Source organism: Ascidiella aspersa, chromosome 8, assembly GCF_963924565.1.
Source record: "Ascidiella aspersa chromosome 8, kaAscAspe10.2, whole genome shotgun sequence".
NCBI classification, from domain to species: domain Eukaryota; kingdom Metazoa; phylum Chordata; class Ascidiacea; order Phlebobranchia; family Ascidiidae; genus Ascidiella; species Ascidiella aspersa.
The window spans coordinates 1,915,599-1,929,840 of NC_139454.1; the positions used below are offsets into that span (position 1 = coordinate 1,915,599).

Below are 14,242 nucleotides of genomic sequence, written 5' to 3' on the forward strand. Positions count from 1 at the left end.
TAATACATGGAAATTATGCAAAACTCGGAAGATTGAACTCAAAACCCTAACCCAAATCAATAAATAATGTCATATGGGTGCATGCGTAAAAGAGCGAGACGGTCAAACAGTCACTTCCAACAAAATTGCCGACCACTGGCTCAGAACAAACCAACTTTATCCGTCGAAACAAGTTTTAACTCGGTTGCCTTTGTTCCAGTTCGACCGAGTTTGGGCCAAACAAGCGGTGAACGAGTTCAACAACCTCGAGTACCGTGAGTTCGTCAAGCAGTACGGCAGTGGGCCGAGTACGAGTGCGGGTGCGGGTGCGAGTAGTCAAGACAAGGGTCAGTTGACGAATGGGGATGGAGCTGCTGCTGCGAACAACAACGTAGAGGTAATAATTAAAACATATCACGTTTAAGCCTTAATTACTTGTCTGATTTGATTTGAAAACTGTTAATTTGGTTCTATTTTTTAGAAAAATAACATCTCTAAATATATCGTCATATTTTTCTGTATTTTTATTGCCAGGGTTTTAGGCCGATTAGTTATTTTTGCGATGAGTGCGATTTAGCTTTAATTTATTATTAACCTAATTTTTATCGAATATTTAGCTTTAGATGTATAAAGTGCTACTACAAACACACAGGGTACGAAATTAGTACAAGGGTCGAACTACGTCGAAGTTATTAAACAAGTGCTATTTTAGTCTCAGACGTTGCGATTTATGTTTAAAAAAAACTTTTATTTCCACAGGCCCCCAATCATGCTTGCGGCGATTATACAAATCTTGAAAACGAAGTCCCACTCAGCAGACCGCCCACTAGAATGGTGAGATCTAAATTTAAATCGGGATGTGAGAGCAGAATATAATTCAACAGAGTGTCATAATATTATGAAATAAGTTAGATGGTGCTCCCATTTGAAGTCGTTGTCGTCATTAACGTGTGAGGGCGAGGAGATATCTTTATATTTTACAAGTTCAGTTCGCCATAGCTGGTAACATTTTAGAATTTTCAACCAAAAGAGAACAAATTAAGCGAATCAAAATGGAACTTTTGGCAATCAAAAGTGGACACTCAAAAACAAATGTATTTAAGTTTCAGTAGCATCGCAAAAACAATTTCAAAAAATGTGTTAGATTAGTTGAAAGGACTGTGATCTATAGTCCAAACATGCAAATAAAATCAGTTAAAATTGTTTGTTACTCGCTGTATATGGGGTCACGACACAAAATTTCTTTCAGTCGTAATACTGCCACCTGTTGTCGTTAAATAAAAAATAAAAAACAAAACAAAAACAGCTGATACCTTATTTAATTTTCTCGCAATCTCGCACTTTATTTAACGCTGTGCATGACTTTTTGTTAGCTTTTTAATTCTTCCCAGTGTACAATATTGGGTTATTATATAATGTTCTGTAAACTGTTTGTTACTTGTTTGTGTACGACAAATGGTTTTCTTCAGTCGAAAGACTGCCTCCTGATTGTCGTTAAATCAACAAGAAAAAAAATGGTGAGATAGCTGTTTACTTGCTAAAACTTTTTCGCTAAATTTTTTTTTGTCATTTTTTTTCAAATAATTTTTTTCAAATTTTATTTTCATTTTTTTTTCAAATAATTTTTTTTTATAAATCTTTCGGCCAACAGAGCACAAATTAGGCGAATCTCGTCAAACAATCACAACTTGCATAAATGGAAACTGGACGGAAGTTACACCTGTTTCCCGTAGGTTTAGATGTCAATTCTAACAATAATATTGGTCAGCCTTTAGATTTTTTTTACATAATGGCTGGATGTTGTAGTTGGACGTAGAATGAATATTGAAGCCCATACAGAAGTAGGTTGCATTTTAAACGTTTCGAATAACTCTTTATTTATTTTTGACCTACTGATTACTGATAAATCAGGGCTTTCTCACTATGTTGAAAAACAAAGAGTTATTCAAACCGTTCAAAAAGATTCATACTTTTGTATGAACTTTCATATTCTTAATGTCAACCTTTTTTGCTTTTATACTAAAAAGAAGTTCCTCCAAAAATTTTATTTTTCAGGGCACGGCTGACAGCGTTGCGGGCCGTGGGGCTTTCCCGCGCGCCATGACGCCGCTTGTGAACGCTGATGGAGCCGAGGGTCGGGTGAAGTCACTAGTGTACAAGCACTGGCAGGATATTCAGCGAGAATGTCGCAAGATCGACTCTGATGGAAGCGGAACCGTTCTGCCGGACGAATTTGTTGGTGGGTCTTCATTTTTTAAATGTTATTTTTTTTTAGAATTCTTCCACTTTTGACAGAAGATTTTATTTGTAAGTTTTTTGTTGTTTTTTTTCACTTTTTCTAGAGTTCGTTGGTGGGTTTTTATTTTCCGCTGTTATTTGAAGTCATTAACGTGTAAGGGCGAGGAGATATCTCCTTTTTTACACATATTTAGTTTGCCATACATGGTAACATTTCAGAATTTTTGACCAACAGAAAGCAAATTATTTTCCAACTTTACATTTTTAGAATTTTTCCACTTCCGACAGACGAATTCGTTGGTGGGTTGTTATTTTCCACTGTTATTTTTTCAAAAAATAAACCTCCAGACAATATGCTTCAAAGATTTTACCGATATGAATTACAAAGTCGGCGGCCTACTTCTCTCTAGTATTTGTTGCAATATCCACTTCTGATCTTTTGAAAACAGTTTTCTAACTGCTTCAGTTTAACCGTTGCCTAAAAAATCCTCCTTTAATTCTATACGTTTAATTACAACCACTTATCGCAGTATGCTCCAAAGATTACCGGTTATAACTTCAAAAAGCGTACATGACACTTTTCCTTCAAAAGACACAGTTAGAGAAACCGTAGCCTAAAAAACCTCTCAACCTCTTCTCATTTCAAGAATCCTGGATCGAGTCTCTGAAGAATATTGTCTCCAATATCCATTTTTAAACGTTTAACAACTGGTCTCTAAGTGGTTCAGTTTAACCTTAGCCTAAAAATAACCTCTTATTCAACTTTTCTTGTTCAAAGGAATCCTGGATCGTGACACTTAAAAAAAGGCGGCACACTTGAGTATCGCTCAAAAAACACAGTTCAAGAAAAACACAGCCTAAAAAAATACTCATTTTAAAATCTTTCGTTCAAAGGAATCCTAGATCGGTTCGGTGTGATCCTGTCGCTAGATGACGCTCGTCAGCTGATGGTGAAGTTTGGTTTGAGTGAAAAGCCAGGGAGGTTTTCGTACAGGGGGTTCCTACGTCACTTCATCCTCACCCTGAAGCCACAGGATGATGGACTTTTACGCAGGAGAAAAATTCACGCGGCTAAACTACCGGTGGGTGGCGCACTAGCTCTTCTTTCATTCAAACCGGTTTTATTTAGTGTTTGTTTACTTTAAGTTACAGTTGAGTACTTGGGTACAATATGCACGGATCTGTAATGTCGCTTGATAATGAATTACAAAGCCAAAAAGGTCAAGTAGATCGACATCATCTTGATTAAGACGTTTTGATACAAACTTGTATCATCTTCAGTTAATGTTACTGAGAAGCAAGATGCTGTCGATCTACTCGATCTTTTTGGCTTTGCAATTTATTATCAAGTTGAGTACTTTATGTACAGATATGTAATATAGCTTAAATATAACTGCCTAAGTCTAATAAAAATAATTCAAAGTTTAAAAATAACTGCCTTAGCCAAAAAGGTCGAGTAGATCGACATCATATTTAAAAAGACGTTTCGCTACGCACTCGTATCATCATCAGTTAATGTGTGTCGAAAAAAAGTCTTGATCAAGATCTATTAAAATTGGTTTTAACATTCATTTTCAAACTTCAAATAATTTTTAACTTTTAAATATATAAAGCATGTATTTTCCTATACACGTGCACGGCCGCAAACGTTAAGTGAACGGTACCCCTGCCTTAAGTTTATAAGATGAAAAACAAACAAGCAAGATTGCTTATTTCTGCTGAGTGTCACGAATTGCAGCGCTTGCCAACCCTCCTGTAGAAACTCCTGTTTAAAATAAAGAGTTATTCGAAACATTCACAAAAACATTTCCTACTTCTGTATAGGCTTTGAAATTCATTCTACATCTAACTACAACCTCCAGCCATTATCTTAAGATTGATTCAAAACGTTCAAAATGCTACCTATATTGCTGTATGAACTTTGATGTTCTCATTATATCTTTCCACAGGTTGACACGGGCAAGGAGAGCGATAGCTTCATAGAGGCGATGGTGCGGCTCAAGGAGCGGATGTTGCATTGCTGGAAAGAAATGAGAAGGACATTCCGCAACATCGACGCATCCGGGCAAGGAAACGTAACTCCGGTCGTCTTTAGACAGGTTCGAGATCTTTCTGTTTGTTTAAGTTCGACCATTGTACTGATTTTTTACTGATTTCGAACCCTGCGTTCTACACAAATTATTGAGAATCATGGAAGGAACACCGCCGATTAAAGGTTAAGAACGCTTGTTTAGAGGGTTTGCCAAATGGATTCAAAAGAAACTTTTGATTTGGTTTAACTAGGAATATTAACAGCTGTTCCTGTATAGCCAACCTAATGCTGCATCTCTGGCTGTTCTATTCGGCTGAAAATAATGGCGATGGTCTAGATCAGTGCTTCTCAACCTTTTTCTCTCGTGGCCAATTTTCGTTTCACAAAAGTTCTATGGCCCAATAAATTTGATGAAACAACAAACTATAAAAAATGTTTATAACAAAAAATAGCGGAGCATATAATAAAGCAGATTATTTATTCAACCATGCATTAGTAAGGTACTTGCTTCTGAACAATAAATTACGTTCATTTACATTTCTTCTCAATTCCTCCCCAAGCTAATATTTCTGTAAAATTAAGTATAGCAACACAAATGAAACTCAATTCTTTAATAAATCTAGCTTTTTTAAATTGGTTGGTGGCCCACCTAAAAAGCTTCCATGGCCCACTGGTTGAGAACCGCTGGTCTGGAATCCTATTTTTTTTTTAGTAACAAAACGAGTAGCATGTATTCTGTGCCCAGTTCAACCTTGCGTGTTTCTCGTTCCCTACAGCTGTGTTTCGGTGCTTGGAAAAAACAAAAAACAGCATCGTTTTATAACGAACTTTTGCCAGGCGACCTTAGGACCACGAAGCTGAATGATCCGGTACCCAGCCCTTTTACAATATTATTTCTAGATTTTACAAATATTATTCTAGTTATCTCACAGGCGCAGTAATATTTTTCACGAACTTGTCACCTTTGTGCATTGCACCAGTGGTTAAATTAAGACGGGACGCTTTCCCGTAAAAGATTTTACAGATACCCTATAGCCCTATGCTAAATAAACGTTTTTTTTACAACGCAATGTCACTTTTACCTGGCCGTAATCATCTTTTTGAAAGCATTGCAACTATTTGCACTTCATCGAACGACAATATTTTTTAGAATCTTAAGATTATTTGTTTTAGACGTCTCGTTGTGGCGGGAATTCCCCCTAATCTGTATATTTCGCCTTTTTCAACTTCGTAAATCCACATTTTTCTTGATTGCTTTTCTAGTATGTCTTACCCAAAGGCGTATCCAGAAATCCAAAAGGGGGGTTACGAATTTTCAACTTAGGGAATTCCCCGTTTTTTCCGTTCTACCTTAATGACGTCATAAAATAGTGACGGGTATGACGTCATAAAATAGTGATTGTAATGACGTAATAAATAAAAAACTAATCCGAAACAGCCAATTAACGTCCAGCAAAAGCGAACATTTAGACGGAAAGCGAACACGTGCGTTATCGACAATCCTGCCAGGCGCCAGCTACCCGCTTAGTGTGCAATCGTTAACTTCAGGCGAAAAACTAAACCAAGACCGTGAAATATGTGTGATTGATTTTGGTAGATCCATGTACGGGACTACGCTAAATTACAAGCACGTCTTTCGCCACCTGCAATACTAAACGAAGATCGTTTTCCCGGGTGTTATTCGATTAGCGCAACATCTACGCCGGGCTGCGTGCCAAGTCAGCTAAAATACAAGCACGTCTTGCAGACTTACACCAACGTCGGATTTTAGCGCAGACAGCGAACAGCGAGGAACATCAGCTGCGCCGAACTCAACGTTTTTAGCGAGAAAAAACGAAAACCGCTTGATTTATTGTGTTTAATTATCAAACACACTTCAGCCAACCCGAACGAATAACGATAGAGAAAAAATCCTGCGTTTACGGTCGACCAATCAAGAAACGAGAAACAGCGTTTTGCGTTTGATTTTAATTTTGCCTTGGCTTAAGACGCGTGACCCAATTACATTAAAAGCATCGCCGCTAAGGACGGTGAGTAAAACCCTGACAAAAACGATAATACCACTAACAAAAAGGGGGGGGGGTCCGAACCCCCAAACTTATTTACTTTACTTTGCGATTTGAACAGGTTACCCAAATGGCCCACAAAACAAAATCCTAGATCCGCGCCCGACTATAACTACCATTTAAAATCGCGTGTAAGCTTCGACCCGACCGACATCCGTTCCCCGCATCCTCCTTATCCTATTCCCATTGTTCCAGGTCCTCCGTCAGTTCGCCATCAACCTTTCAGAAGAAGAATTCTTCCATCTTCTAACCTTCTACGACCACAACATGAAGGGGCGCGTCCCATACAACGACTTCATCCGCGCCTTCCTGCAGTGACGTCATCGCCAGTGTGCATTGCTATTCGTGTTAAAATGTTGCTTGCGCTACTGAATAACAAAAATATCGCTATTTAATTCATAAAAAGCTAATACTGTTAACTAATTAACCAGGGTGAGAGCAAAGATTTGGCAGCTAACGATTAAACTGCTAAAAAACTTGTATTTTTAATCGTTGCATTTGGCGTCACGGGACTTGCTCAACGGGATTTTCTGTTCTGTTGAGTCCCAGATTCCAACGAAAATGTAGCAAAGTATTGCATTAGTATTAGTACACAAACATTTGATTCTATTTGTAGGTAAATACTAATTTGCAGACTGAAGCAATGAAAAATCGAAACTCTACTATTGACGTAATAAAAATATATAACATCTTGACGTTGAAAATAAATAAAGAGTTATTCGAAACGTTCAAAATGCTACCTACTTCTGTATGGGCTTTGATATTCTTATTACGTCTTACTACAACCTACTACTGAGTTATATAAAAACTTACCAGAAAATTCCACGCGTTTCAGTTAGACATTATTCTACTTAAACCCCTGGTAATATTACAATTGAAAACCTACACCGATTGAAAAAAGGGTTATAATGTATTTTATATAAGTATCTTATCGATCGTGTAGTTGAGCAAAAAGTTACTGCTAGTATTAAAGAACGAATAGCTTAGGTTAACGTAAAGTGCTTGATGCCTTGACAATTATCTCGCATCATTTATTTATTCTATTATGAATACTTAATGTTTTGGTGTTTTTAAGTGTTGTGTTGTAACTTGCTATTAATTTGTAGTCGCGATGTTTAGTATAAGTGCTTTATGGCGGCCTGATTTTTTTACCTGGGTTGTTTTTCTACAATTAATGCGTTGTGTGGTGGCTTTGCAGCTCTTTACATGAAGGAAACTTTACTTAATTAAACTATACGCTTTCCAAACTTTATTGTTTACAAATTTTGCCACGTACAGTCGTATTAGCGTTTTTCATGTACTTTCATTTAGCCTGTCGTGACAGCATATTTTTAGCTCAAATACATCATTTTTGGATTTGTTTTTTGACGTGGTTGTAAATCGTGGAAACACTGCTGTCGAGGGATGAATTCACCTCGCACAAGTTGTTCACTTTTGTCAAATTTAACGTTTTGTTAACTTTTCCGATGCCCTTAACTTAAACTATCGGTTCATTACGTTAAATATGCCTAAAGTGAATCTTTTTGTTATTTATCTTTTTTTCTAAATGTATTGTTTTTTTAAAAAAGGATTGTTTTTCTATCTTTTTTCGAAAATGGATTGTAATTTTTTGTATGCTTAATGCGGTTGTTGAATTAGTGGAATAATAACGTTAAATTATTTTCGAATTAGAATCCCAAGCTTTACGATGCAACGAATTAATTCTCGCGTCGTATTTTTCTTTTTATCGCTTTCAATGTGTTAGTTTTCACCCTCGTAGTGTTCGTTAACGAGAGTATCGTCCACTGTGAGTCGCTAGAGAGACGACATTTGTCACTTCGTGTATGCTCTCTTGCGCCCACGTGCGGTAATTATTTGTAAATTGCTTCGCCGCAAGGTTTTAGCGGAACCTTTAATTTACCTGTTGTACAGTCGATTCATTTTAATAACCTACCACTAGCAAAATTACCTAATTGACGTTTGTCGCTTACAAGTTCAAATGTGCTTGATTAAATAAATGTACCTTCGCAAAGTAGGTCTATGTTTTTGTTGAATAAAGTGGTTAAAATATTTTTGCTTTGAAATAGTGGTAAAAAGGACCACAATTTCCACTCAATAAAGTTATTATTAACAAGAACAAAACATTAAATTAGTGAGTAGGCCTAATTTATAATTTTGGTCACTTTTTTAAGTAATACTTGTAATGTGATCTGGGTTTGGTGATATTCGGTTTTCAAAAAAGAGATTACTTAAAACAGGCAACGCTTTAATAGCGTTCAGTTTGTTGTAAATAAATCTGCCTATTTTTACATTAAATAACTCGGAGAAAAGATCAGCGAGAAACAAGATAAGTAAATAATTGGAATTTGTAATATAAAATCAAAAATCTCGCTTTTATGCAACAGGTAGAATCTAAATCATTATAGCCTAAAAATTATTTTAAAGTAAAAATCAGCAGATTTTAAGAAGACCAATGTAACACAAATTAAAAATATGTAGGGGAAGTGCGGAACCCATGGAACATGGGGACCAATGGAAAAAAATGGCGATTAGAGGACCTTTGGAACAGTCTGTTCCATTGGTCTCTCGATCATTTTGTGATCATATTCTTAAATTTTGGATAGTAGTAAACTAAAGACTCAAGTATGACCACGTAAAACTACCCGTGTCCGACGTGCGCATGCGCAGTACGAAAAAATGATATTGCCGTCAATTGCAGTTTGTAATAGCGGAATAGCATATTGTGGATATTTTCGAACCATTATGAATTATATGACATCCCTATGAGTGGATTGCTAAATATCCACCTTATTTAGTTACGTTAATAGTTTTAATATAGGCTGTAAAGTCAGAGTCGGACTCGGGACTCGACGAAATCGCACATTTGACTATTATTATAATTGCAGATATTTTTATGCACTTCAGGAAATACTCAGCGCAGTGGTTTTAGATGCAGTCATGCTCTGTTCCATAGGTCCTGTGGGGTGGGACCGATGGAACAAAAAGTTACGTTTTTTATATTTAAAAAAAAACTTAGAAGGATATGTCAGATTTCAATTATTTTTTTCACGTAGGTACCCATAGCGGTAGACTTTCCAAAGAAAATAACCGCGAGTGTTTTGAGCTGTATTTCGAAAGATATTACCGAAAAAACAAATCCATTCCATGGGTCCCGCACTTCCCCTAGGCTTTTTAAAATTACATTTCTACTGGCAATATTCTATGGCCTTTTGCCATATACTTGAACCACACCCTATTAGTCACTATTCTTTAATGCTGATATCTTAACAACCTAGTAAATTTGGCGCATATTAAGGTTTCTTTAATGCCCAATCAAGTACGCTAAAAAATAAATATATATAGGCCTTTATAGCTGATTGAAAAGAATTAACACTTGACTGCAGGATAATATTAACACAGGGTCTTGTTGTTAACGATCGGCTCGTTTAAAGGAAGTGACGAGATCTATTGTTTCTTCGGATTCTCAACAGCGGCCGTCTAGTTTCACGCAAGAAAGGTAGGCAGCCTAACCAGTCAGGAGTGTTACACAACAGAGTTCCGAACCAGACGTTTGTTATCGGCGCTGTTATAAAGATTTGTTAAAGAACTCCTGAGAAAAGAGCATGTACAGAAAAGGTCTAAGTTCGCTTTTGCTGACGATTCTATGTATTCGGAGCGCCTGCTCTATTGTTGGTAAGGCTTTTATTGCATTTTCAATTCGTATTAAATTTTCGTCTAAATTCGAGAGTTTATTACAACATTTAGGTTTTCGGAACTGTAATGAACTAAATAAAGTTGTTTAACGTACCATTTTACTTGCATCATTGATCGACAGATTCGGTGAGTATGTAATGGATTTCGGTGTACTAATGATAATCGTTTTCAAAAAGCAGCTCCACAAGGGCTAGATTTCAGTTGCTAAACTTTACCATTTTTTAAGTCATGGACGAGCTATCGACTTTTTGATAAAATTTGCTTACTAAATAATTTGTTAAATGTTTTCCAGGCTAATATGTTTAAATACAATTAAACAAGTGGAATTTGGCTTTCCAAAGATAGCTTTATAAATAGGGCGATTATTTTTTGCGCTAAAAATAAAAAAGAACTGACTTGGAAAGGTATTGGTGTTCGCGAATTAACTCACATAAAAACTGCATTATGTCAACAAAAGCTTTCTTTCAAATTAATGTTTTTATTGTCCTGTATGCGAGAGTATTTAAAATGCTTTTCGGGGCGAGATAAACTACATTATTAATCTGGTTCTATGTCAAACGTATCCTTGAAAGGGCAGTTGTTATATATTTTTGATTGAAGCTCTTAACGCAAAAGCATGTAACCGTATTTAAAAAGTCGAAATCACAGTATCGTTCCAAGGACACTACAAATTATAGGGGCGTTAAACAACTAGACTTGGACAACTAGATTTATTTTAGTTATTATTTTTATTATAATAAGAACGTGAATGGCAAATATGTGTGTACTATATTTTATAATTTTTTTTTTTGACTGTAAAAATTACATACAAGTCGTTCCAACCAAAGAGTTTTAATTAAAATTCCTTGTTTTAACTGAGAGACTAAAAAAAACGTTGGACAAAGTAACATTTTTGGTAACATCCGAAGTAGATTAGAATTGGAATTAGAGCACACTAGCAATTCGCAAACTAGATTAGAATTAGAATAAGCCGCATTTTGCTTTAATTCATTGAATTAGAGCAGTACAGTTACAACTGTTCTATGCCATGAAATATACACACACATACGTGTACAAGTCTGGTTACAACACACACGTTTATGTTGCTCCGTCACTCTATCTCTCTGCAGATTACGACTGTGGCGAGGGATCGGACCTTGTCAGTCCGGACCAAGTGAAGATAGAATCGAGCTGTGGGGCAGTCAGCGGAACCCTTTCCGCCCCTGGTAACGGAACTGAAACCGTGAGCTTCTACATCACCCAGGGACCTTTGGGCACCGACAATTATTGCAAGGTTGGTTTTCTTGCTGTGGAAATTGTGTCGAAGCGTTGGAAATGCATTTTAATAAGTAAAATGAGTGAAACACAACCTGAAAGATTGGCAAATTTTAAACAATAAACTTTAAAAAAATGTTTTTCTAGTTCCACATTCTGTTTAATAGTTTAATAACTTACGAACATTTATCGAGCAGAAGTACGTTTGTAATGCTGCATTTATCATCATTTATGTGAGTTTAAATGCCAGAATCATACTAGACTGCTGTAGAGCATGACAGACAGTCCTAATGTTTCTCCAGAGCAGGGGTCGGCAACCTTTTTCTAGTCGCGGGCCAAAACCAAACTCAAAAAGGTGTCTGGGGCGGGCCGTAAAAAGTGTTAACTAAGAATTGCGTTATTAAAATGTTGGAAAAACTGTGAATCAGGTGGGCCTCGGATCTCTTTTGCACTTAAAAACGTGTTTAATTACATTTAGGGGGTTGTCAGGAAAAAAAAGCGCTCGTTTGGTTTGAAATTAGAGCCCAAACGTCGCCATCCATACTACTTATAGAAAGTGCAATAAAACTCGTTTGAGGAAACACGACAAAAAAAACGATAATTGCACTACCAAAAAGGGGGGGGGTCTGAACCCCCCGGATACACCACTGACTCACAGGTAAACACACAATCTGAATTCAATTGATTATCTATTTTAAAGTTTGATTTACTCAAGTATTTGTTTGTCCTCAATGTCTAAACTTTTGATAATTCTTTCTTACCAAACCTGGTTTGCAGAAATGGTGAGTCTAAGTCTCATTCCCCCCCCCAATTTAATTTTTGTCTAGTTCAGTGTTTGTTAAGCATTTGAAGTCAAGGCAGACCTGGCGAGCGAAGCGACCGCGACTTGTTGTCATTATACCAACATTTCTTTAATTCTTGCTTTTTATTACATTGTACAATAAAAAATATATGTCCAATATTTCTGAATACGTTTTCCGTTTATCCGTGACGCACTTGGCCGCCTTCCTCGGCACAACACTAAAGAAGCGCTGATCTAGTTCGAAAGACAGCTTTAAAACGTAAACAAACCGGATGTAGAAAGAACATTTGCGCGAAGCGCCAAAAAATTCGCATTTACGTAGTTAAAATGGTCAAAAAGTATTTAAACTCGACTTGTGCCTATATTTAGTCAAAGAAGCGGCGGGCCGGATAAATTACACTGGTGGGTTGGTTGCCGACCCCTGCTCTAGGGATATGCTGCAAGATTCTAAACAATGCCAGCACGCTAACGCGCTTTGCGCAAATCGGAAATTACCCATCATTGACAATTCAGCAAGATAAAACAATGCACCTGACTTCCGGCATATTCTGCGATCGCGTTCCACCTAATATAATTAGACGAGTGTAATATTATTATTAAAATAACTATAGAGACACAGTAAGAAATACACATTAATTTAGAAATCCCTGGTTGTTTGCAGCTACCAGAGTTGGATCAATTACATTAATTCAGTTCAATTACAATTACAATTCCTCCCTTAAATGTTTCAATTACATTACATTACAATTACATTAAAAACTGTTATTAATTACATCAAAAAAGATCTACTTCTTTCAATTAACGGTTATTGATGCCATTTCGTTAAAGTTAGAGCCTTTTCACGTCTAGTTTTTTCCTGAACATTTTTCCCGGACATTGATTTCGTGTTTGGTATTTTAATCAGAGTAATATTAATGTTTACCACATTCGTTGCAAACTCTCAACTCTCTTATAAGGTATTCAATAAAAGATACACACACATATGTGTTGATCTATCTAGCCTAACCTGCTTGCATCATTGATCGACAGATTCTGTGAGTCTGTGATGGCTTTTCAGTGTACTAATCATACGTAAGCCGTAATCGTTATTCAAAAATCAGCTTCGAAGGGCTAGATCTTAGTTATTAACACACATATGTGTGAATGTTTCATTGAATAAATGATATGGTACTGTGGATCCCCTTCGATGAGGTTGCTTGTACTAACAGATTGAGCAAGCATTGGCGTATGGTTGTTTCTCGACTCGTTCCTCTCTGAGCCTGCATAGCTCAGTTGGTAGAGCGACGGTCCCGGCTTGACCGGAGGTCGTGAGTTCGAACCTCACTGCAGGCTAGTTGTTTTTTTAGCCTGCCCTGCTTGCATCATTGATTGACAGATTCGGTGGGTCTGCGATGGCTTTACGGTGTACTGTTATAATTATGTATTATCTTCAGATATGAGTGAGTAGAAATGTAAAGATTGAAAAAATTCGCTGGAGCGCTTTCATAGCCTATATTGAAAACGTACAGAGTTAAGAATTTGCATATAAAATAATAGTTGTTAACAATTAGGTAAACTGTCTTTCAAATGATATCTAACGTTGAAACAGAAACGAAACAATAACGTTTAAAACATAATGTTTATATAACAACAGCTTAAAGATTTATTTTTAACGACTGATATATATCATTTTTAAAGATATTTTCTGGCAGAACCGGGGAGCTTTTGAGTGTATTAACAGGAGTAGGGGAGAAACAGGGCCCGGTCATTGCTCAAGCTCCTATCTTATACAATTGCTCATTGACTTCGGCTCATGGAATGATTATGATGACGTTTCAACTTGGTAAGCCGCTTTCGATTGATAACTTATCAAGAAAATCTTCAAATCTCTTAAAGGCAGGGTTGCCATACCGTACTTATTTCTAAGATTTATGCTTATTTTTGGGTTCAGTGTCTTAAAAATATATATATATATATTGTTCAAATTTCTAATAAATATTCTTCATTGTTACTTGAGTCCTTATTTTGTCTAATTTTCAACAATAGAAGGACTTCTTCTGAGATTTTATTTTTAAGCCCTAAGCATTTCAGTTTTTTCCAATTAAATTTTAGCACTAGAATTAATATTTAAAAAAATAACAGAATATCAACTGATATTTTATTACATTCAATTGTTTACAATAGATTAAGTGAAAAATA

General features: G+C 36.3%; 1 protein-coding gene and 1 non-coding gene across 2 annotated transcripts in view; both read left to right on the forward strand.

Moving 5' to 3' along the window:
• The window catches only part of LOC146134814 (EF-hand calcium-binding domain-containing protein 6-like), a 42,289-nt gene extending 33,996 nt beyond the window's left edge, over window positions 1–8,293 (forward strand). The window contains exons 27-32 of the mRNA XM_083395068.1: window positions 200–376; window positions 739–813; window positions 2,035–2,218; window positions 3,112–3,299; window positions 4,167–4,316; window positions 6,511–8,293. Of these exons, the coding sequence (XP_083251194.1) occupies window positions 200–376; window positions 739–813; window positions 2,035–2,218; window positions 3,112–3,299; window positions 4,167–4,316; window positions 6,511–6,633 (897 nt within the window). The 3' untranslated portion in view covers window positions 6,634–8,293. The remainder of the gene's footprint in view (window positions 1–199; window positions 377–738; window positions 814–2,034; window positions 2,219–3,111; window positions 3,300–4,166; window positions 4,317–6,510) is intronic.
• Window positions 8,294–13,321: 5,028 nt separating this feature from the next.
• Trnaa-ggc (transfer RNA alanine (anticodon GGC)) lies at window positions 13,322–13,396 on the forward strand. The gene has a single exon. It is a non-coding gene; the product is annotated as a tRNA-Ala (tRNA).
• Window positions 13,397–14,242: the final 846 nt, after the last annotated feature.